Genomic DNA, 23,070 nt, shown 5'->3' with positions numbered 1-23,070 from the left:
AATCCCCTTGTCTGGGTTTTATAGCCAGTGAAGACTGACTCCTATTTAGGGAGAAGGATAAAAAATCACCTATACAGACACTGTCACAAAACTGTCATATCTCCCATCTATTTTCCTAAGGGCCTGTTTCTTTGCTAAAAGTCATTTGTGTTCCCCTAAGTGCCTTTTCTCCCTGTCTCGTTTCCCTATTAAGATGGTATGCAGGGTCACCTGGGTGGCTGGGTCAGTTAAGCCTTTGACTTCAGCTCAGATCATGACCTCACAGTTTGGTTCAGGAATTCAAGCCCTGCATCAGGCTCTCAGTGCAGAGCCTGCTTCAGATCCTGTTTCCTTCTCTCTCTGTCCCTTCCCTGCACTCTCTCACTCTCAAAAATAAATATTGTTTATTTTTACTTATTTAAAAAAAAATTTTTTTTTTACATTTATTTATTTTTGAGAGGCAGAGACAGAACGTGAGTAAGGGAGAGGCAGAGACAGAGAGAGACAGAATCAGAAGCAGGCTCCAGGCTCTGAGCTGTCAGCACAGAGCCCGACGTGGGGCTCGAACCCACGAACCGTGAGATCATGACCTGAGCCAAAGTCGGACACTTAACCGACTGAGCCACCCAGGCGCCCCAAAAATAAATATTTTTTAAAAGGATGACACGCAAGCCCCAAATTCTACCACTTTGAGCCACATTTTTTCTGTGAACTCCTGTTTACTTACATAAATATCCATCTTTTCTCTTGTTAACCTATTGTCAGTTTAATTCACAATCCCCAATCACTGAACCTAAGAGTATAAAGAAAGTTTTCCTCTCCAACAATGGAAACCAAGAATTTTCATAGAAGAATACCTCTAGGAGTACCAGCCTAGCTCTGCCAGCTCTTATATTTCTCTAACAAACTCAGGAAAATAGTTCACTAAAGACTTATATGCATTAGTACCAAGTTGAATTGTATTACTCTGGCAAGAAGCTGTCATAAGATATAAAAGTATGGTATTTTTATTTAAACAGGTCTTTTGATTTTAATACCTTGAATCCCATGTAAGGAAATAACTATCCAGGAATAAATTGTTCCTTCTGGTTGGAGATGACTTTACTCAGAAACTCAAATTTTGAAAATTTTGCATATTCTACTCTTTGGCATTTCAAGGGTTAAATCATTTTGGCTAGATATTTTGGCTCCCAAAGAATAAATAATCCCTTTGTAAATGTAGTAGCATAGCTATTGCTTATGAATCAATAGCTTTCTTCTTTACAAAAAGAATCTATACTCTTGGGACTCTACAAATGCATCAGCATTAGATTGGTAAGCATACATTTGTGCTCTAAAAATCAAAGGCTTGTCGATTGCACTTTCAAAAAAGTATGCCATACTCTACCGGGAAGCAATTACAATCTTACCTCCAGGGATCTGACTGTAGCCTGCGTCTCAGCCAACTGCCGTACCTGGATTCTTTGGACATTTTCTACCTGAGCACCAGAATTTTCTTTTTCAGCCCTTAATTCAGCTACCTCAGCCTCTAAGCCTTTTACTTTCTGACATAAATGGACTTTTTCTCGAACAAGTTGTTCCATTCGTTTGCTGTCTCTTGTGGGATCAACACTAAGCAGTTGATTATGTAGTTCTTCTTTATCTTTCTCCAGTCCTGCAATCTAGTAATAATTTGAAAGAAAGCACAGAATCTTAAATTAGTGAATTTTCAGTCATGAACATGCTTTACACATCAGTAAATTAAAATTAAAAATTACACAATATGGAAGTTGAGGTAGTGAAAGCAAGTACAAAGGATAAAAACCTAAAATGTCACATTCTTCATTCTGTACTCAGCATGACTCAAATGTGAGGGCAAGGACCTTGTCCTATTTTCCCTCTATCTCCCCATGGTGTCTTCTAAGCACAGGGCTTCATCAGTTGCTAAAATTCAAAATTATAAATAATAGTATAAAAGTAATTAAAAATATGTCAAGTATTTTACAATTCATCAGAACATTATAAAGGGTTTATGCAAGATCAATATGCTGATTGCCACTAAGCTTTTCCTCACGTGACAATACTTGAGCTTTGTCTATACTAATAAAATTATCTATTTCAAGGCCACTTAATTCACAAAAAAGCTGCTTGTCTGTGTAAATACCTACAAATGTGACTGATGAGAGTTTTAAAATGGTAGCTGAGAGTTTATTTAGGCCCTAGTTGCACTGATGGCCTAGTTCTTAATTATTAGATTCAAGAAAGACCTAAAAATTATTACTCCAGGGTATGTGGAAAAGTCACAGGAAAATAGGATGAACAGAAACACAAGTGGTCTTCTCATTCATACCAACCCTCACTGCCGGACCCCCCAGGCCTCCAAATCACGGAGTTTCACACTGCTTCCTAACCTCAGAGGCACTTCAGAGGCCCCTCACCTCCAGGAATCAGGGGCCAAGTTATCAGGGTAAAACTCATTCTTTCTCTTCCCTGATCTGCCCAACCACCATCACCACCAAATCTTTGTTAGCCAGAACAACTCCTCTTTTTTTAGTCTCTTTTTATATATGGGGTTTCTTCGTGTGATTCAACTGAAAGGAGTCAGCTGTTTAAAGAAAAAAAACAAACAAACAAAAAAAACGACTGCTCTTAACAACACTAGAGGTTGTCTGTAGCCAGGATGAGCCTAGAAGCCTCACTCTAACCCAAAAGGACTTAAAGTAACACTCTGCAACATGGGCGAAAGTGACCCAAGAGATGAATGATGGCTCACTTTGCTACTAATGAATCTAAGAAGTGTGAGAGCTCCACCACAGAGCAGAATCTGTTTTCCTCATCTCTAAAATGAGAGTATAGACTGAAGGCCCTCAAAAATCATTTTCAGTTTTAACATGCAGTGATTCCAATTTGGCTTCAGAGACGTTGAATTAAAGATGTCAACGGGAAATACAGGTAGAGCTATCTAGCAGGAAAACACCATTTTTTTCCCCAGAAAATAAAATTCATCATAGAAGGCAGCTATAAAATTCAGCCTCAAGCCTAACTAATTTAGTGTCTCTTTCCTATTTTTCCTCCCACCCTTTACATATAAACACTACCCCCCACAAGTTTGGTCCCTGACTACCTTTTTCCCTCCATATTCTCTGTGTGACTTTGTGCAAGTTAGTTTTTCACTTTGGCACCAAGTAAAATGAAGGTATTAAGCTGGCCATCTTTGAAATACCATTTAGCTTTTTGCATGAGGTAATTCAAATACAGTTTTAGTTTTAATGTGCTATACCAGAGGTGTGGTGGCTGGCACATCTAGGTCAAAGTCCAAGTGGAACTCAAGTTCAAACAATGGTGCCCTTTACTCAGTATTATGACCAAATGCCAAGCTAAGTGCCCTAGACATAAAATTGCATTTAGTAACAGTAACTTCTCTTGTCATCCTCATTTTACATGCAAGGTCAGACAGCTAATGTTCTTGACGAGCATGTTTCCTATATTATTGCTCTCTCCAATAGTTTTGAAAGTCATGTGTGTGATAGCTGAAGTGATAGTTCAAACTATGGATGAAGCCGGCTAATAGCATAGTCACAATTAGATCCCACAATTGTAACTCCCAAACTAGAGCTCGCTATCAAATCATCCCTACGAAATCTGGTGACCATTGCCTTCTAATTTCTCTATTCGTTTATTCATTCATGTAACAAATATTTATTGCGCATTTACTATGTACTCAGGGCTGTTCTAGGTAGTAAGGATACATTACAAACCTAACAGACAAGCAAATAATCACAAAACTGTGCCACCAAAGAGCTTATATTTAATCACTGCTATGATACTGCCCTTGCCCTAGTCATCAGGACACAGATCTTAGACATATCCTCAGCTTTGCCCTTTTCCTCCACTCTCAGTCAGATTCACACTCAATCTTTCTTGATAGCCTTAATCTGTCGTACTCTCAATCCTTTCTCTAAATTTCCCAAAGGCTTTGTTTGAATTTCTCTTTTATGACATTTATCCAAATTTGCCCGTATTGCTACCCTACATTTACTTTATTCTCTTCTAGAATATAAGCTTACCTGACAGGAAACATGACCTATTAACCAATTTTGCTTTTAAAAAATTGTTGAAGTAAAGGAAACAACAGAAACGAGAAAGAGATCTGGGACTAGGAACAGTTGTTGTTTATCTTCTTTTCAAAGGATGGTCGTACCACTCTAACTCACCAGGAGTTTCCTCTCCGAAAAAGAAAAAAGGAGTCTATCTAATTGTTCCCTCCATCTCTGTTTTTATGATCTTTATGATGCAGCATAGAGTAATGGTTAAGAGTACAGGTTCTGAAATCAAACAGCCTAAGTTTGTTTGTTTGTTTGTTTAGTATTTTTTTTTTAAATTTTTTTTCAATGTTTATTTATTTTTGGGACAGAGAGAGACAGAGCATGAACGGGGGAGGGGCAGAGAGAGAGGGAGACACAGAATCGGAAACAGGCTCCAGGCTCTGAGCCATCAGCCCAGAGCCCGACGCGGGGCTCGAACTCACGGACCACGAGATCGTGACCTGGCTGAAGTCGGACGCTTAACCGACTGCGCCACCCAGGCGCCCCTGTTTGTTTAGTATTTTAAAGATATTTCTCTACCATCTTTGGACTTATATTATTTCCAAAAGGAAGTCTGTTGTCATTCTTACTTTTATAACTTTTTCCTGTTTACATTTTTTTTTTAATTTTATTTTTAGATGATGGTAGGTTCACATGCAATTGTAAAAAATAATTCATGGGGCACCTGGGTGGCTCATTTGGTTAACTGTCCAACTATTGATTTCGGCTCAGGTCATGATCTCATGGTTTTTGAGATTGAGCCCCACACTGGGCTCTGTGCTGACAGCGCAGATCCTGCTTGGGATTCTCTCTTTGCCCCTCCCCTGCTCACGCCTGTGTTCACTCGTGTGCACTCTCTCTGTCTCAAAATAAATAAATAAACATTAAAAATATAATAATAACTCAGAGTTTCTGTGTACCCTTTACCGTTTCCCCAACTGGTAACATCCCTCCTCTTTTATTTTCTGTAAGACATGTATAGAACTGGTTTGCATTCTTCTTTAAACACTGTGTAGAATTCTCCAAGGAAACCATTCTTTTGGTGAGTTTTTAATATGAATTAAGTTTCCTTAATAGTTATATGGCTATTCAAATTATTTCATATGGGGTAAGTTACGGTAGTATCTGCCTTTTGAGCCATTTTATCCATGTTTGTCAAATTTGTTTGGGTAGAGCCGTTCACCAGATTACCTTATTAACCTTTTGATGTGTGCAAGACCTGTAGTGATAGTCTCAGTTTCATTCCTGATATAGATAATCTGTACCTTCCCTCTTTTTTTTTTTTTGGCAGTCTTGCTAGAGGTTTGTCAATTTTATTAATCGTTTCAAAGAAACAGCTCTTTGCTACACTGATTTTCTCTACTGCTCTTCTGTTTTCAATTTCTGCTCTTATCTTTCTTATTTCCTTCCCTCTACTTATTTTGGGTGTATGTTGATCTTTTTCTAGGTTCTTAAGGTGGGAGCTTAGATTACTGATTTGATATTTTTCTCCTGTTTTCTAATGAATGCATTTAGCACTATACATTTTTTCTCAACAATACTTTAACTGTATCCACATTTTCATTCAGGCTAATGTATTTCTTAAAATTATTTTTTATTAATATGTTTTCATTGAAATTTCCTCTTTGACTTATGAATTATTTGAAGGGTATCATTTCATTTCCAACTGAGGATTTCCCTACTATCTTTCTGATATTGATTTCTAGCTTGATTCTATTATGGTTAGAGAATTCATTTTGTATAATCTCAATTTTTATAAATTTGTTGAGGTTTATTTTATGGCCCAAGATATAGCCTGTTTGGGTATACCCTTAATAGCCACTTGAAGAAAAACGTGTTTAGGTGCTCTTGTTGGGTAAAGTGTTCTATAAATGTTGATTGGATTCTGTTGGTTAATGGTGTTGTTGAGTTCTACATCCTTACTGATTCAAATTTTTTTTATCAGTTGTTGAAACAAGGGTGCCAAATCTCCAATGATAATTATGGATTCAGCTCTTTTTTTTTTTAGTTCTACTAGATACTTTTCTTTGCTCTGAAGTCTACTTTATCTGATATTAATACAACCACTTATGTTTCTTTTATTATAAGACATATAATTTTCCATCCTTTTAATTACTAACTACCTATATTGTTATTTTTGAGGTTTCCTATAGACAGCATATAGTTGGGTCTTTCATTTTTAACATCAACTCCATCAATCTCTTTTAATTTTTACATGTACACCATTTACCTTTATTGTGACTATAAATATTTTATGGCTTCGGTTTTTTTTTTTTTCCTATTTCTTGTTCTAAGTTTGTTTCCTTTTTCCTGCCTTTCTGTGGGTTCCTTGAACATTTTTTTGGGATTCCACTTGATTTATCTATAATTTTCTGAGCATATCTCTTTGTATAGCTTTCTTGGTTGTTGCTCTGGGAATTACTTAGATATACCTTATCATAGCCTACTGGTTTCATTTTACCAGTTCAAGTTATAGTTAGAAATTTTACTTCTCTTTACATCCTTTGCCCTTGTTTATAATTGTCTTAATTTCCAGTATATACATTTAAAACCACATCAAACAGTACTATAATATTTGCTTTAACCATCAAACAAAATTTAGAAAACTCATTCAAGAAAGGAACAATTATTGTATATACTCATAGTTTTGATTACTGTGTTTTTTTAGCCTTCTTGATGTTTTGAGGCTAATTCTTTTACTGTTTTCTTTCTGTTTAGAGAATTTCCCATAGGCATTCTTTGGATAGAACTACTGGCAACAGGTTGTCTTAGTTTTCCTTATTCTATGAATGTCTTGATTTATTCTTCATTGCTGAAGGACATTTTTTGCTGGATAATTATGAGTTGTTACTTCTATCCCTTCTGCACATGATAATGTTTCAGCCTTTATTTCTCCAAGTACTTTTTCAACAATGCCCTCTTTGTCTTTTCAAGGACAAAAATCTTAGATCTTTTCTTATAGTCCATAGGAACTTATGGCTCTTTGTGTTATTTAATATACTTTCTGTAGCTTGTTCAGACTGGGTAATTTCTAATGTTCTATCATCAAGTTCACAGATTCTTTCCTCTATCCCCTCCATTCTGCTGTTAAGCCCAACAACTGAGGGTTTGTATTTTGTTTTGTTTGGTGGGGGGGAGGGGGGGTTCAACAGTCATATTTTTCAGTTCTAAAATTTTTATTTGGTTCTTTACATTTTCTGTTTCCTTGTTAAGACTCTATTTTTTCCATTTGTTTCAACTTTATAATTATATAGTAAAACATTTCTACCATGGCTGCTTTAAAATCTTTGTCAGGAAATTGTAATAATATCTCTATCATCTCAATGTTAACATCTATTGTCTTTTTTAATGTAGTTTAAGATCTTCCAGGTTCTCAGTATGACAGTGATTTTCTACTGAAATTTAGACTTTGGGGGTATTGTATTAGGAGACTCTGGATCTTATTTACAGTTTATTTTAGCTGGCTTTTTAGAACATGGCTCTGGCAGAGAAAGGATTATTACCTCTCATTACTACCAAGTGCATGTAATAGTCCACATTCCCCACGTTAGTTCTATGATACCCAAGGGTGGGGAGAAGCTCTTCATGACACCCATGCCGGGTAGAAGTAGGAGTTCCAGCTCCTACTAGGTGCATGGATAGCAACCTAGATGGCAGGGATAGGAATGACTTATTGCTCCCCACATGGCCTCCACTGACACCACAGAGTCAAATGTGGCTTCCATTAACACTCCAGGGCTGGACAATAGTGAAAGTCCTGATTCTGTACTAAGCCTTTTCTGACATGACCCAAGCAGAGATGGGAGGGGGACACCTCATTACTGCTAGTTGAAGCAGTGGAAATCTAGGTTCCCAATGTTAACTCTAATGCCAGTGTGGCAGGAAGGTGGAAGCCCTAGTTATTGCCAAGTGTGGATGAAAGTCCTGGGTCCCTACCTTGCCTTCTCTGGTAATCATCTTGGCTGAAAATTAGGTCTCTCCATTATAGCCTGGGGAAGATGGAAATCTAGGTGCTCCACTGGCCTTTGCTTGTTTAGGTTGGGATGGGGCTGCTTTTTACTACAGTATTCTAGTGCTTTGCCTGCAGAGAATAGCCTCTGATGGGGCTTTTTACTGTCCATGCGAAACTGCTAGGTTCTTCAGCATCAAGTCTAGAACGTGAGGCAAAATGAAAACCCAGGGAACATACCAGTCAGTCCTTGGATCCCAAGGTCCTCTAGCTTGTATGCCTTTTCTCCATCTTTCAGCATCCTATGTTTGTTTTATGTATAATGTCCAAAGTTTTTTGTTTTACTTACTAAGACAAACAGGGAAAAGTATATTTACTCCATCTTTTTGGGAGGTCTTCTGGGTGTTTTGTTTTTTTTTTTTTTCTGGGTTCTTTTTAAGATTTACTCTCTGTCACTAGTTAAGTACATTAAGTAATATGAACCAATGTATTCTTGGTATAGCTTTCTGTTTTCTGTGCATGTGTTTCATTGAGAGTCTTGGATCTGTGAATTTATAATTTTCATAACATCTAAAAACTTTAGCTATTATTACTTCAAATATTTTTTTTCTGGGGCACCTGGGTGTCTTAGTTGGTTGGGTGTCTGACTTCAGCTCAGGTCATGAACTCACTGTTCATGAGTTTGAGCTCCACATTGGGCTCTGTGCTGATGGCTCAGAGCCTGGAGCCTGCTTCAGATTCTGTGTCTCCCCCTCTCTCTGCCCCTCCCCTACCCATGCTCTGTCTCTCTCTCAAAAATAAATAAATATTAAAAAATACATGTTTTTTTTCTGTTCTTCCCTTCTCATTTTAAAACTTGAATTATCTGATGTTGTCCACTATGTGTTAAGTGTTTCTTTTCCCTATACTTTTTCTCTCTATTCCATCTTAGAGAGTTACTTTTGCAAAATCTGCAATTTAGCCATTATCTTTTCTAATGCAGCGTCTAATCCACTTCCAGTTTATTTTCCACTTAGACTGTTGACCCTTGAACAAAGCAGCAGGGTGGGGCACCAACCCCCATTGTAGTAAAAGCTCATGTGTAACTTTTGGCTCCCCTAAAACTTAACTGCTAATAAATAGCCTACTGTTGACCAGAAGCGCTAATAATATGAACAGTCAACTGATACATATTTAGTATCTAGTTAGTATCTAGTTATATATATATAGTTATATATATAAGAATATATATATATTCTTAAAATAACCTAGAGGAAAAAAAATGTTAAGAAAATTATGAGAAATATATTTATAGTACAGTACTCTATCAAAAAGAAAATCTGCTTTAAATGGATCTGTGCAGTTGTTGTCCATGGATCAGCTGTATTTTTGAAGAGAATCTTTTCTTAAAAATGTCTTCCATTTTTCTCTCATTATGTTCAAGGTTTCCCCTAACTTCTTGAAGGTATGATTTAATGATTTTGTCTACTAATTCTGTAATTTCTAGGTCTGTTTCTGCTGATTGATCTTTTTCTTCATTATGAAATAAATTCTCCTGCTTCTCTGCAAGCCCAGTCAATTAAAAAGTTTTTATTCCATGCTCATGGAATATTGTTAAAATGTTGATACTATCCATAGCAATCCATAGATTTAATGTAATCAAAATATCAATCACATTTTTCACCCAGCTAGAACAAATAATCCTAAAAATTTTATGAAACCACAAAAGACCCTGAATAGCCAAAGTAATCTTGGAAAAAAAAGAACAAAACTGAAGGGATCACAATCCCAGATCACAAGATATCCTACAAAGCTGCAGTCATCAAAGCAGTATGGTACTGGCACACACACACAACAAAACACAGATTGATAGAACAGAATAGACAGCCCAGAAATAACCCACAATTATATGGTCAGTTAATCTTAAACAAAGGAGGAAAGAATATGCAATAGGAAAAAGACAATCTCTTTAACAAATGGTGTTTGGAAAACTGGACAGCTACATGCAAAAGAAGGAAACTAGACCACCTTCTTTACACAAACACGATAATAAACTCAAACTGAATTAAAGACCTAAATGTGAGACCTGAACCTGTAAAAAAAAATCCTTGCGAGAGACAGGCAGTAATTTCTCTGACATTGGCCATAGCAACATTTTTCTAGATATGTCTCCTGAGGCAAGGGAAACAAAAGCAAAAATAAACTATTGGGATGACATCAAAATAAAAAGCTTCTGCACAGCAAAGGAAACAAAAAAACTAAGACAATCTATGGAATGGGAGAAGATATTTGCAAATGACATATGCAGTAACGGGTTAGTATCCAAAATATAAAAAGTATATACACAACCTAACATCAAAAACCCACAAATAATTCAACTAAAAATGAGCAGAAGACATGAGAAGATATTTCTCCAAAGAAGACATACAGATAGCCAACAGGCACATGAGAAGATGCTCAACATCATTCATCATCAGGGAATGCAAATCAAAACCACAGTGAGATACCACCTCACACCTGTTAGAATGGCTAAAATCAAAAACATGAAGACACAAATGTTGGTGAGGATGTAGAAAAAAGGAACCCTCAAGCACTGTCAGCAGGAATGCAAACCGGCGCAGCCACTGTGGAAAACAGTATGGTGGTTCCTCAAAAAATTAAAAACAGAATTATCATACGATCCAGTGATAGCACTACTGGGTATTTACCCAAAGAATATGAAAACACTAATTTGAAAAGATATATGAGCCCCTATGTTTATTGCAGCATTATTTACAATAACCAAATTATGAAAGCAACCCAAGTGTCCATTGATATATGAATGAAGACGATCTCATGTGTATACACACACACACAATGGAGTGTTACTCAGTCATAAAAAAGAATGAAACAGTGTCATTTGCAGCAACATGGATGTTGCTGCTGGATGTTGCAGCAACATCCAGAGGGTACAATGCTAAGTGAAATAAGTCAGAGAAAGACAAATACCATATGATTTCACTCATATGTGGAATTTAAGAAACAAAACAAATGAACAAGAAGAAAAGAGACAAAAAAAATAGACTCTTAACTACAGAGAACTGGAGGTTACCAGCGGGGAGGTGGGGGGTGGGGGGTAAAATAGGTAAAGGGGATTAAAAGTACACTTATCATGATGACCACTGAGTGATATACAGAATTGCTGAATCACTATATTGTACATTTAAACTAATATAACACTGTAAGTTAATTACACTGAAACTTTTTTTAAAAGTCTTTATAAAAAAAAAAGGTCTTTGCATTTTAGAGCAGTTTTAGGTTTACATCAAAACTAAGCAGAAAATACAGAGAGTCCCCATATGTCCCTACCCCCACATACCCACAGCCTCCACCACTATCAGCATCTCACATCAGAGGAGTAGATTTGTTACTACTCATAAACATATAGTAATACACATTACGACCAAAAATTTATAGTTTACATTAGTGCTCACTCCTGTGTGGTACCTTCTATGGATACTGACAAATGTATACTGGCATGTACCCACCATTTTAATATCACACAGAATAGTGTCACTGTTCTAAAAATCCTGTGTTCCACCTGTTCATCCCTCCCTCTCCCCTAATCCCTGGCAACCAGTGATATTTTTAATGTCTCCATAGTTTTCCCTTTTCCTTAATGTCATATATTTGGAATACTACAGTATATACAGCCTCTTCAGATTGGCTCCTTTCACTTAGTAATATGTAATAAAGGTTCCTCCACATCTGTTCACGTCCGGATGTACCACAATTCATTTAACCATTCACCTACTGAAGGACATATCCATTGCTTTGAAATTTTGGCAAGTAGGAATAAAGCTGCTAGAAACAACTGTGCACAGGTGGTCGTACAGAAATAAATTCTCAATTCTTTTAAGTAACTATCAAGAAGAATGGCTGCTGCAACTCACGGTAAGATTATGTTTAGTTTTGTAAGAAACTGTCAAACTGTCTTCTAAAGTTGCTGGACCATTTTGCATTCCCACCAGTAATGCTGGCAAGTCCTTTTGCTCCACATTGTCACCAGCAATTAGTATCACCAGTGTTTTGGATCTGGCCATTCTCATGAGTGTCTTGTGGTATCTTGTTTTAATTTGCAATTTGCTAATAACATACATTGTTTAACATCTTTTCATACACTTATTTTGCATGTGTATATCTTCTCCAGTGAAAGGTCTATTAAAGTGCTTGGCCTATTTTTAAACTAGGTTTTTTTCTTATTGTGGAGTTTTATTAATTCTTGGTATAATCTGAATAACAGTCCTTTATCATGTGTTCCTTTAGCAAATATTTTCTACCAGTCAATGGCTTCTCTTCTTAATCTCCTTACAATGTCTTTCACAGATGTTTTATTTTTAATAAAGTCTAACTTCCCAATTACTCCTTTCATATATCATGTTTTTTGGTATTGTATCTAAAATGTCATCACCAAACCTAAGGTCATCTAAGTTTTCCCCTATATTATCCTCTGGTAGTTTGATAATTTTAAGTTTTATATTTAGGTCTAAAAGTAGAACTACTTTTAGTTACTTTTGTGAAAGGTGTATGGTCTGTGTCTAGATTTTTTTTTTTTTTTTTTGCATGTGCATTTACAGTTGTTTTAGTACCACTTGTTGAAAAGACTTTTTCTCCATTCTGCCTTTTCTTCCTTATCAAAGACCAAATGGCTCTATCTGTATGGGTCTGTATCTAGACTCTCTGGTCTGTTCTATGGATCTGTTTGTCTATTCTTCTGCCAGTAGGACACAGTCTTAATTATAACAGCTTTATAGTAAATCCTGATGTCAGACAGTGTCAGTCTTCTGACCTTGCTCTTTAATATTGTGTTGGCTATTTTGGGTCTTTTGTTTCTCTCTATAAACGTCAAGAGCAGTTTGTTGAGATCAACAAAATAACTTGCTGACATTTTGACTGGGATTGCACTGAATTTATAGACCAGGTTGGGAAGAACAGACATGCTGACATTGTCTTCCTATCCACTATCCATTTATGTAGTTCTTTAATTTTGTTCACCAGTTTTTTAGTTTTCTTCATATAGATCTTCTACATTTTTTTCAGGTTTATATCTAAGTATTTCCCTTTGGGGGATGCTAACACAAGTGATACTGTGTTTTTCATTTCAAATTCTACCTCATCATTCCTATTACACAGAAAGTGATGGTCTTTTGTACATTATCCTGCAACTTCACTGTAACTGCTTACTAGTTTTCAAGAGTTTTTTGTTCACTGTTTCAGATTTTCTACATAGATAATCGAAAAAAGTTTTATTTCTACCAAATTTGTAAGTCTTTTCTTTTCTTGTCTTACTGTATTGAATAAGACTCCCAGTACTGAAAAGGAGTGGTAAAAGGATATCCTTGCCTCATTGTTTCCTCAGTGGGAAAGCTCTAAGTTTCTCATCATTAAGTATGATGTTAGCAGTAGGGTTTTTGTAGATGTTCTTTAACAAGTTAAGGTAGTTCCCCTCTCTTCCTAGTTTGCTGAGAGTTTTTATCATGAGTGGATGCTGGATTCTGTCAAATGTTCTTTCTGCATCAACTGATACAATCATTTGATTTTTCTTTTTTGGCCTGTTGATGTGACAAATTACATTAATTCATTTTGTAATGTTCAGCCAGGTTTCCATGGCTGGCATAAAACCTACTTGTTGGGGCGCCTGGGTGGCTCAGTCGGTTAAGCGTCTGACTTCGGCTCAGGTCATGATCTCACGGTCCGTGAGTTCGAGCCCCGCATCAGGCTCTGTGCTGACAGCTCGGAGCCTGGAGCCTGCTTCGGATTCTGTGTCTCCCTCTCTCTCTGACCCTCCCCCATTCATGCTCTGTCTCTGTCTCAAAAATAAATAAACGTTAAAAAATAAAAAAAAATTTAAAACAACATACTTGTTCCCAGTGTGTTATTCTTTTTATACAGTATTGTATTTGATTTGTTAATATTTTGTTCAGGATTCTTGAAATCTTTGTTCATGAGAGACAGTGGTCTATAGTTTTTGTTTTGTTGTCTTTGATTTAGATATTGGGTATTAGGTTGGTTTAGGTATTAGGTTAGGTATTAGGTATCTGGCCTCTCAGAATGAGTTAAGAAATATTACCTCTGACTTTATTTTCTGTAAAAGACTGCAGAGACCTGACATAATTTCTTCCTTAAATGTTTTATTAGGAACCCATAACTTATGAACCAATCTGGGCTGCCCAGTCATTTTTTATTAGATGTCAGACATTGTGAATTTTATGGGGTTTTGTTTGTTTGTTTCAGTACTAGATACTTTTGGATTCCTTTACATACTTTAAAATCTTCATTGTGTTACGCTTTTAGGTTACTTAGAAATAGTTTAATACTTTTAGACCTTGCTTTTACACTTGTTAGGGAGAACCAGAGTACCCTTTAGTGTGGGGCTAATTTGGCTTCACTACTGAAGTAAAACCCTTCTGAATCTTCTACTCAATGCACCATGCATTAAAGCCTTTCCACTCTGATGGACATAATATGGGCCAATTGTAGAGATTATTTCATTTTTTTCCTTCCTTCAGGGATCACTGCCTTGTACTACATGCTTTCCAGTCTGCACACCACTGTTTCCTATATTCTGTGTCAGTTTTTAGTGAAGGTCTTAAGAAAAATTCAGTCCCTATTATGGCCAGAAACAGAAACTCCCAGACTACCTAGATCTGAATCATGGTTCTACCACCTACTAGCTTTATAACCTTGGACTAGTCTCTCATTGCTTCATGAATGTTTTCTCATAAATGAGTGTTTCCTCACTTATAAAATGGGAACAATGATTATCTAATTCCTACATATGACAGAATTCAAATAAGTATATAAAATGACTCTCAATAAAGTATGAATTTACATCTTCCCTCTATGTATTTCACTTCTTCAAATTCTACAGTTTGTCATTTACAAATCTGAAATCTATTTTAAAATATCTGCTACATTTATTTTGATAATTAGTACTATGATTAATGTTGCCAGGTACTAACAGTAATAATACCATTAATTTGAGCATTTACTGTGTGTCAGGCATTATGGTAAATATTTTGCACGTGAAGTTTCAGGTTCTTAGATCTCAGTTTTTAAAATCAAGTTAGTTCACCTTTTTATATTTCTACAATTCTAAGTTTCTCCTCTTCCCCTTTATGTACTAGAATTAATTTTTCCCGAATTAGTGATGGAATACAAAAACATTTTGTCATTTATTTTTTTACTAAGAAAGTAACACTTAAATTATTTACAAATCTGAAGCTCATATTTTAATCCAATTTTGGATGTTATGGTTTCCTTTCCTTATACCCCTACTTTCTCCTAGTAAGAGAAAGATAGTCACAGGGAAAAAGCAATTCTCAGAACTATGTACTTATCTCCAGACACAGTTACAGAAAGATTAGGGAATGAGGTTCAAGAACTGTAGGGAAAAGAGCTGATGTTCACTATGTCTTAAAAATAATTTTACTCTGGGGTGCCTGGTTGGCTCAGTCGGTTGGGCAGCCGACTTCAGCCCGGGTCATGATCTCGCAGTCTGTGGGTTTGAGCCCCGCACCAGGCTCTGCGCTGGCAGCTCAAAGCCTGAAGCCTGCTTCCGATTCTGTGTCTCCATCTCTCTCTGCCTCTCCCCTGCTTGCTCTCTCTAATAATAAACATTAAAAAAAATTTTTTTTAAATAATTTTACTCAGACTGAACAAGAGAATAGGGATAACAAAACACATGCTGTAAGGACACAGAGTGCCTGCAAAGCAGAGCAGTCAGAGTGCTAGGAGTGAGATGAAGGTGGGAGGCGCAGGAAGTAAAATGAGAGATGCCTTGGAACTATTTACATGGTTTCAAGTACAGACCTGACACTGAAACTCCAGCATGCTAAAGGACTCAAAAGATGTGAGTACATGCAAATTCAAACGATGACAATAGCTGGAATTTACTGTGCTAGGCACTAGGTACTCATCTAAGCACTTTACAGGTCGTAATTTATTAAATCTCACAGCTCCATGAGATAGGAGCTACAGTTAACACCATTTTACAGATGAGAACACTAAGGCACACAGTTCAGTTCAGTCAGTTCTCAACGTCACATTAAATAAACATCTTAGACATTAAAAATTTTAGATATAAAAAGTTTAGTTTTTGAGATATTCTAAACTGCATCCACACAGAGAATTTTAATGAGTAAAATTTCACAAAGCCCTTCTAAAATGTTGTAAAAGTCAATCCCAGAGAATTCCCACTGTGAGGTAATTTAGTTTTAATTTGGGAGATTTTTGCCTATTGTAACATGGTTCATAGTAATCTGAGAAGGCTCCAGGTTAGAGAACTTGGAATATTTTAGATAAAGGAGCCATATGGGCCAACTAGGACTTCAGAACATACCATGACAAAAAAGAAGTGTTTTAAGATACATGTGTCAGGATAAAGAACAAAACAAATCACTGTCAGTTCTGTACTACCAGTGTTGTAAGAAAAAAAAATAGCCTGTGGGGGCACCCTGGGTGGCTCAGTGGGTTAGATGCCCAACTCTTGATTTCAGCTCAGGTCATGATTTCATGGTTTGTGAGATCGAGCCCCACATGGACTCTACACTGACAGCACAGAGCTTGCTTGGGATTCTCTCTCTCTCTCTCTCTCTCCCTGCCCCTCCCCTACTCATTCTCTCGCATGCACAAAATAAATAAATGAACATTTAAAAAAAAGAAAAAAAGAGGCCAGGAGTCAAGAAGGCAGAGAAGTAGGGAAACCAGAATTTCCCCCCTCCCTCAAATACAGCAGTATTGCAGTCAGAACACTTGGAATTCCAGGAATCCAGGATACAGACTGACGAAAACCTATCCACAGGTGTACAGAGACAGCTTGGTAGGACAGAGCTGTGTGTTTGCGAACTGGGAGAGATAAAACAAGTGTCTCAGTCACAGAGTGGGGGAAACCCCTTCGGTGGAGAGACAAAAGGAAGAGAAAGGGTGTGGAAGTGTGGGGCTGTAATTGGACAAGAGAAAAACCTCTCCAGACCATGCACCAGAGAACAAAAGGTCCGGAGAGAGCCAGTTTCTACCTTGCAAAAGCCTCAGGAGCGAAGATGGGAGTTTTCAGAGTTGTGCGACTTTCTCTGGACCAGAGCTATGTGCACATGGCAGGGAGGGATGCCGGCCCTGAGGCTCCATAGTGATCTCAGTGGAAAGGGGAGATGCACTGGGAGAGAGCAGTACCTTCCCTTGAGTACTGTGGGAAGGGGGTATATTGCCCCTCCAAGGACAAAAGACCCTGCAGGTGCCAGCCAGAGGCCCCTTGATGACTGGGCAGAGTGGCATTATTTCAGAATCCGGCCCGTGAAGAGCAGAATCCTTAAAGATATCAGGTTTGAGTCTCAGCCAAGCACCTAGGAGGCAAAGAAGACTGTGGCCCAGGACAAGCCAGCTGGCTGTGCGGCTCTGGGAGGGCTGCCTGAACAGCATGGTTTGAGATATCTGGGCCGGGGAGGAGAAACTGGGGTGTGGTCATTTTTCTCCTCATCACCAACATGGTGGGGTTTCAGGGAACAGGATGGCAGACCCCAGTGGAGGCAGGACCCACTTACACCAAACCCTGCCCCTCCATACCTGGTAACTGCTTATCTATGGAGTGAGACTGACAGAAGCAGACAGCCTCTCCTCCAGACCAGCACAGCCACCGGGTCCAAAGCACCAACAGACAACTGCCCTGCAGTTTTGCATTTTCTAATCTGATTTTTGGTCAATTCTTTTTATTTGTATGTATTTTTTTTTCTTCTTCTTCTTTCTCTGTTCTGGTTGTTTGTTTAGTCAGGCATTCTTACTCTATTCTTTTTACACCTTTTCCGTATCTCCTTTTTTCTTTATTTTCCTCTCTCTCTCTCTCTAAATTAAGCATTATAGTTTCTTTGATTCTCTACCTGGTCTTTTTTTCTTGCCCCTCTCATTTCTCTCTTTGTATGGGATAAGGCCTCTTCAACCCCCCACCCCTTTTATCATTTTTTCCAGGGTTACTTCAACGAACAAATCACAGCACACCTGGTGGAAGGTCAAAACCACCTCTATGAAAAGGGAGATCAAGCAACCAGAGACACAACAACAAAGTGCATGTGACACACTCCAAAAACACTTCCTAAAGTGCCAGGCCCTGGACAGTGTATGACCCCTTTTTAATATAGTAGTACTCACAGGTGCAGGACGCACAACAAGGTATTAAAACATGTAAAAGACAGAAAACCAGCCAAAATGATGAAACCAAAGAATTCTCCTCAAAAAAAAAAAAAAATTCCAGGAAGAAGTAACAGCCAGAGAGTTGCTCAAAAACAGATATAAACAATATATGTGAACATGAATTTAGAATAATAGCCATAAGACTAATAGCTCGGCTTGAAAAAAGCATAGAAGACAGCAGAGAATCAATTGCTGCAGAAATAAAAGACCTAAGTAGTAGTCACGGTGAATTAAGAAATGCTGTAAAGGGGCGCCTGGGTGGCTCAGTCAGTTGAGCGTCTGACTTCGGCTCAGGTCATGATCTCGTGGTCCAGGAGTTCAGGCCCCCGCGTCCGGCTCTGTGCTGACAGCTCGGAGCCTGGAGCCTACTTCGGATTCTGTGTCTCCTTCTCTTGGCCCCTCCCCCACTTGTGCTCTGTCTCTCTCACTCTCAAAAATGAATAAATGTTAAAAAAAAAAAAAAAAATTTAAGAAATGCTGTAAATGGGGGCACCCGAGTGGCTCAGTCAGTTAAGCATCCCACTTCGACTCAGGTCATGACCCCACGGTTCTTGAGTTGGAGCCCAGTGTGGGGCTCTCTGCTGACAGTTCAGAGCCTGGAGCCTGCTTCCAATTCTGTGTCTCCCTCTCTCTCTGCCCCTCTCCCACTCACGATCTGTCTCTCTCTCTCAAAAATAAATAAGAGAGAGCCAGTTTCTACCTTGCAAACAGCCTTAGGAGTGAAGATGGGCGTTTTCAGAGCTGTGCAACTTTCTCCGGACCAGAGCTATGTGCACACTCATGTGCCTTGGGGGGAGGGGAGCCAGCCCTGAGGCTCGGTAGCGATCTCAGCAGAAAGGCGGGCGCTCTGGGAGAGAGGAATACCTTCCCTTGAGTACTGTGGGAAGGAGGTGGCACTATTCCAGAATCTGCCTCTCTCTCTCTCTCAAAAATAAACAAACATTAAAAAATTAAGAAAAAAAAGAAAAAAATGCTGTAAAAGAGATGCAAAATAAACTAGATGCAGTGACAGCAAGGATGGAAGAAGCAGAGGGGAGAATAGGTGAAGTAGAAGATAAAATTATGGAAAATGATGAAGCTGAGAAAAAGAGGGACAGGAAATTATTAGACCACAAGGGGAGAATTAGAGACCTAAGTGATTCAATGAAAACATAGTAATATCCCTATCATAGGAGTTCCAGAAGAAGAAGAGAGACACAAGGGGACAGAAAGTTTATTTGAACAAATTATAGCTGAGAACTTCCCTAATCTGAGGAAGGAAGCAGACATCCAAGGCCAGAAGCCACGAAGAACTCCCTTCAAAATCAACAAAAACTGATCACCAATATATCATAGTGAAACTGGCAAAATACAAAGATAAAGGGAGAATTCTGAAAGCAGCTAGGGACAAATGGGCCTTAACCTACAAGGGTAGACACATAAGGGTAATAGCAGACCTGTCCACTGAAACTTGGCAGGCCAGAAGGGAGTGGCAGGAAATATTCAATGCGCTAAATAGGAAAAATATGCAGCCAAGAATCCTTTATCCAGCAAGGCTGTCATTCAGAATAGAAGGAGAGATAAAAGCTTTCCCAGACAAACAAAAACTAAAGGAGTTCATGACTACTAAACCAGCCCTGCAGGAGATCCTGAGGGGAACTCTGTGAGTGGAAAGTAGCAAAGATCACAAAGGACCAGAGACATCACTACAGGCACAAAAACCTACAGATAACACAATGACACTAAATCCCTAACTGTCAATAATTACTCTGACTGTAAATGGACTAAATGACCCAATCAAAAGACACAGGATATCAAAACAGATAAAAAAAAAAAACCAAGATCTATCTATATGCTACCCGTTAGGGACTCATTTTAGACCTGAGGACACGTAAATATTCAAAGTGAGGGGATGGAAAATGCTACTGGATGTCAAAAGAAACCCAGAGTAGCCATACTTATATCAGACAAACTAGATTTTAAACCAAAGACTAACAAGAAATGAAGAAGGGCATTATATCATAATTAAGGGGTCTATCCATCAAGAAAAGCTAACAATTGTAAATGTTTATGCCCCCAACGTGGAAACCCCAAATATATAAATCACAAACATAAGCAAACGTATTGATAATAATACTGTAATTGTAGGTGACTTTAATACTCCAATTATAGCACTAGACAGATCATCTAGGCAGGAAATCAATAAGGAAACAATAGTGTTGAATGATACACTGGACCAGATGGACTTAACAGATATATTCAGAACTTTTCATCCAAAAGCAGCAGAATACACATTCTTCTCAAGTGCACATGGAACATTCTCCAAAACAGATCACATACTGGGTCACAAAACAGCCCTCAACCAATGTAAAAGGACTGAGATCATACCATGCATATTTTCAGATCACAATGCTGTGAAACTTGAAATCCACCAAAGAAAAAATTTGGAGAGCCTCCAAATACATGGGGGTTACAGAATATCCTACTAAAGAATGAATGGGTCAACCAGGAAATTAAAGAAATTATAAAATATATGGAAGCAAATGAAAATAACACAAGAGTCCAAACCCTTTGGGATGCAGCAAAGGCAGTCCTAAGAGGAAAATATATTGCAATCCAGACCTATCTCAAGAAGCAAGAAAGATCCCAACACAGAATCTAACCTCACACCTAAAAGAACTAGAAACAGAGCAGCTAAGAAAACCCAAAGCCAGCAGAAGAAGAAAAATAATAAAGATTAGAGCAGAAATTAAAAATATATAGAATCCAAAAAAACAGAACACATCAATGAATCTGAGAGCTGGTTCTTTGAAAGTATAAACAAAATTGATAAACCCCTAGCCAGACTCCTCACAAAGAAAAGAGTGACGACCCAAACAGATAAAATCATGAATGAAAAAGGAGAGATCAGACCCAACACCACAGAAATACAATTATTAGAGAATACTATGAAAAATTATATGCCAACAAACTAGACGATCTGGAAGAAATGGACAAATTCCTAGGCACTCACACACTACCAAAACTCAAATGGGAAGAAATAGAAAATTTGAACAGACCCATAATCAGCAAAGAAGTTGAACTGGTTATCAAAAATCTTCCAACAAATAGAGAGTCCTGGGTCAGATTGCTTCCCAGGGGAATTCTACCAGACATTTAAAGCAGAGTTAATACCTATTCTTCTCAAGCTGTTCCAAAAGATAGAAACAGAAGGAAAGCCTCCAGACTCATTCTCTGAAGCCAGCATTACCTTCATTCTCAAAGACCCCATTAAAAAGGAGAATTACAGGTCAATATCCCTGATGAAATGGGTGTAAAAATTCTCAACAAGATACTAGCAAATCAAATTCAACAATTTTATTGAGAATTAATAAAAACTCTCAAGAAAGTCAGGATAGAAGGAACATACCTTAACATCATAAAAGCCATATATGAAGTGCCCACAGATAATATCCTCGATGGGGAAGAAGTGAAAGCTTTCCCCCTGAGATCAGGAACACGACAGGGATGTCCCCTCTTACCACTGTTGTTTAATGTAGTGTTGGAAGTGCTAGTCTCAGCAATCAGACAACAAAATGAAATAAAAGGCATCCAAATTGGCAAAGAAATCAAACTTTCACTTTTCATACATGACATGATACTCTAAATGGAAAACCCGAAAGACGCCACCAAAAAATTGCTAGAACTGATACTGAATATAGTCAAGTCGCAGGATATAAAATCAATTGTACAGAAATTAGTTTCATTTCTATACACCAATAATGAAGCAACAGAAAGAGCTATCATGAAATCGATCCCATTTACAAGTACACCAAGAACCATAAAATATCTAGGAAGAAACCTAACCAAAAAGGTAAAAGATCTGTATGCTGAAAACTATAGAAAGCTTACGAAAAAAATTGAAGAAGACACAAAGAAATGGAAAAACATTCCATGCTCATGGATTGGAAGAACAAATACTGTTAAAATGTCGATACTACCCAAAGCAATCTACACATTCAATGCAATCCCAATCAAAATAGCAGAGCATTCTTCTCAAGCTAGAACAAACAATCCTACAATTTGTATGGAACCACAAAAGACCCTGAATAGCCAAAGTAATCTTGAAAAAAAAAAGCAAAGCTGGAGGCATCACAATCCTGGACTTTAGCCTATATTACAAAGCTGCAATCATCAAGACAGTATGGTACTGGTACAAAAACAGACACATTGACCAATGGAATAGAATAGAGAACCCAGAAATGGACCCACAAAGGTATGGCCAACTAATCTTCCACAAAGCAGGAATGAGTATCCAATGGAAAAAAGACAGTCTCTTCAGCAAATGGTGCTGGGAGAACTGGCCAGCAACAGGCAGAAGAATGAAATTGGACCACTTTCTTACACCATACACAAAAATAAACTCAAAATGGATGAAAGACCTAAGTGTGAGACAGGAAAGCATCAAAATCCTAGAGGAGAAAACTGGTAACAACCTCTTTGACTTTGGCTGCAGCAACTTCTTACTAGACATGCCTCTGAAGGCAAGGGAAATAAAGGCAAAAATGAACTATTGGGACCTCATCAAGATAAAAAGCTTCTGCACAGCAAAGGAAACAATCAATAAAACTAAAAGGCAACCAAAAGAATGGGAGACAATATTGCAAATGACATATTGGATAGAGGGTTAGTATCAAAAATGTATAAAGAACTTACCAAACTCAACACCCAAAAAACAAATAATCCAGTGAAGAAATGAGCAGAAGACATGAATAGGCACTTTTCCAAAGAAGATATCCAGATGGCTAACAGACACATGAAAAGATGCTCATCACTGCTCATTATCAGGGAAATACAAACCAAAATCATGTTGAGATACTGCCTCACACCGGTCAGAGTGGCTAAAATTAACAACTCAGG

At 37.8% G+C, this 23,070-nt stretch overlaps 1 protein-coding gene across 10 annotated transcripts in view; it reads right to left on the bottom strand.

The window, feature by feature from the left end:
- Window positions 1–23,070, bottom strand: part of CEP83 (centrosomal protein 83) — a 124,072-nt gene that overhangs the window by 48,213 nt on the left and 52,789 nt on the right. For all 10 annotated transcript variants that reach the window (XM_086712652.1, XM_086712645.1, XM_086712649.1 and 7 more), the window contains one exon: window positions 1,389–1,640. In XM_086712652.1, the coding sequence (XP_086568778.1) occupies window positions 1,389–1,640 (252 nt within the window). The remainder of the gene's footprint in view (window positions 1–1,388; window positions 1,641–23,070) is intronic.

The sequence above is a fragment of the Puma concolor genome, chromosome B4 (assembly GCF_028749965.1).
Source record: "Puma concolor isolate L17-30 chromosome B4, mPumCon1.1.hap2, whole genome shotgun sequence".
In the NCBI taxonomy this organism is placed as follows: Eukaryota; Metazoa; Chordata; class Mammalia; order Carnivora; family Felidae; genus Puma; species Puma concolor.
The sequence above is the reverse complement of the archived record's forward strand: the minus strand, read 5'-3'. Positions and strand labels throughout refer to the sequence as shown.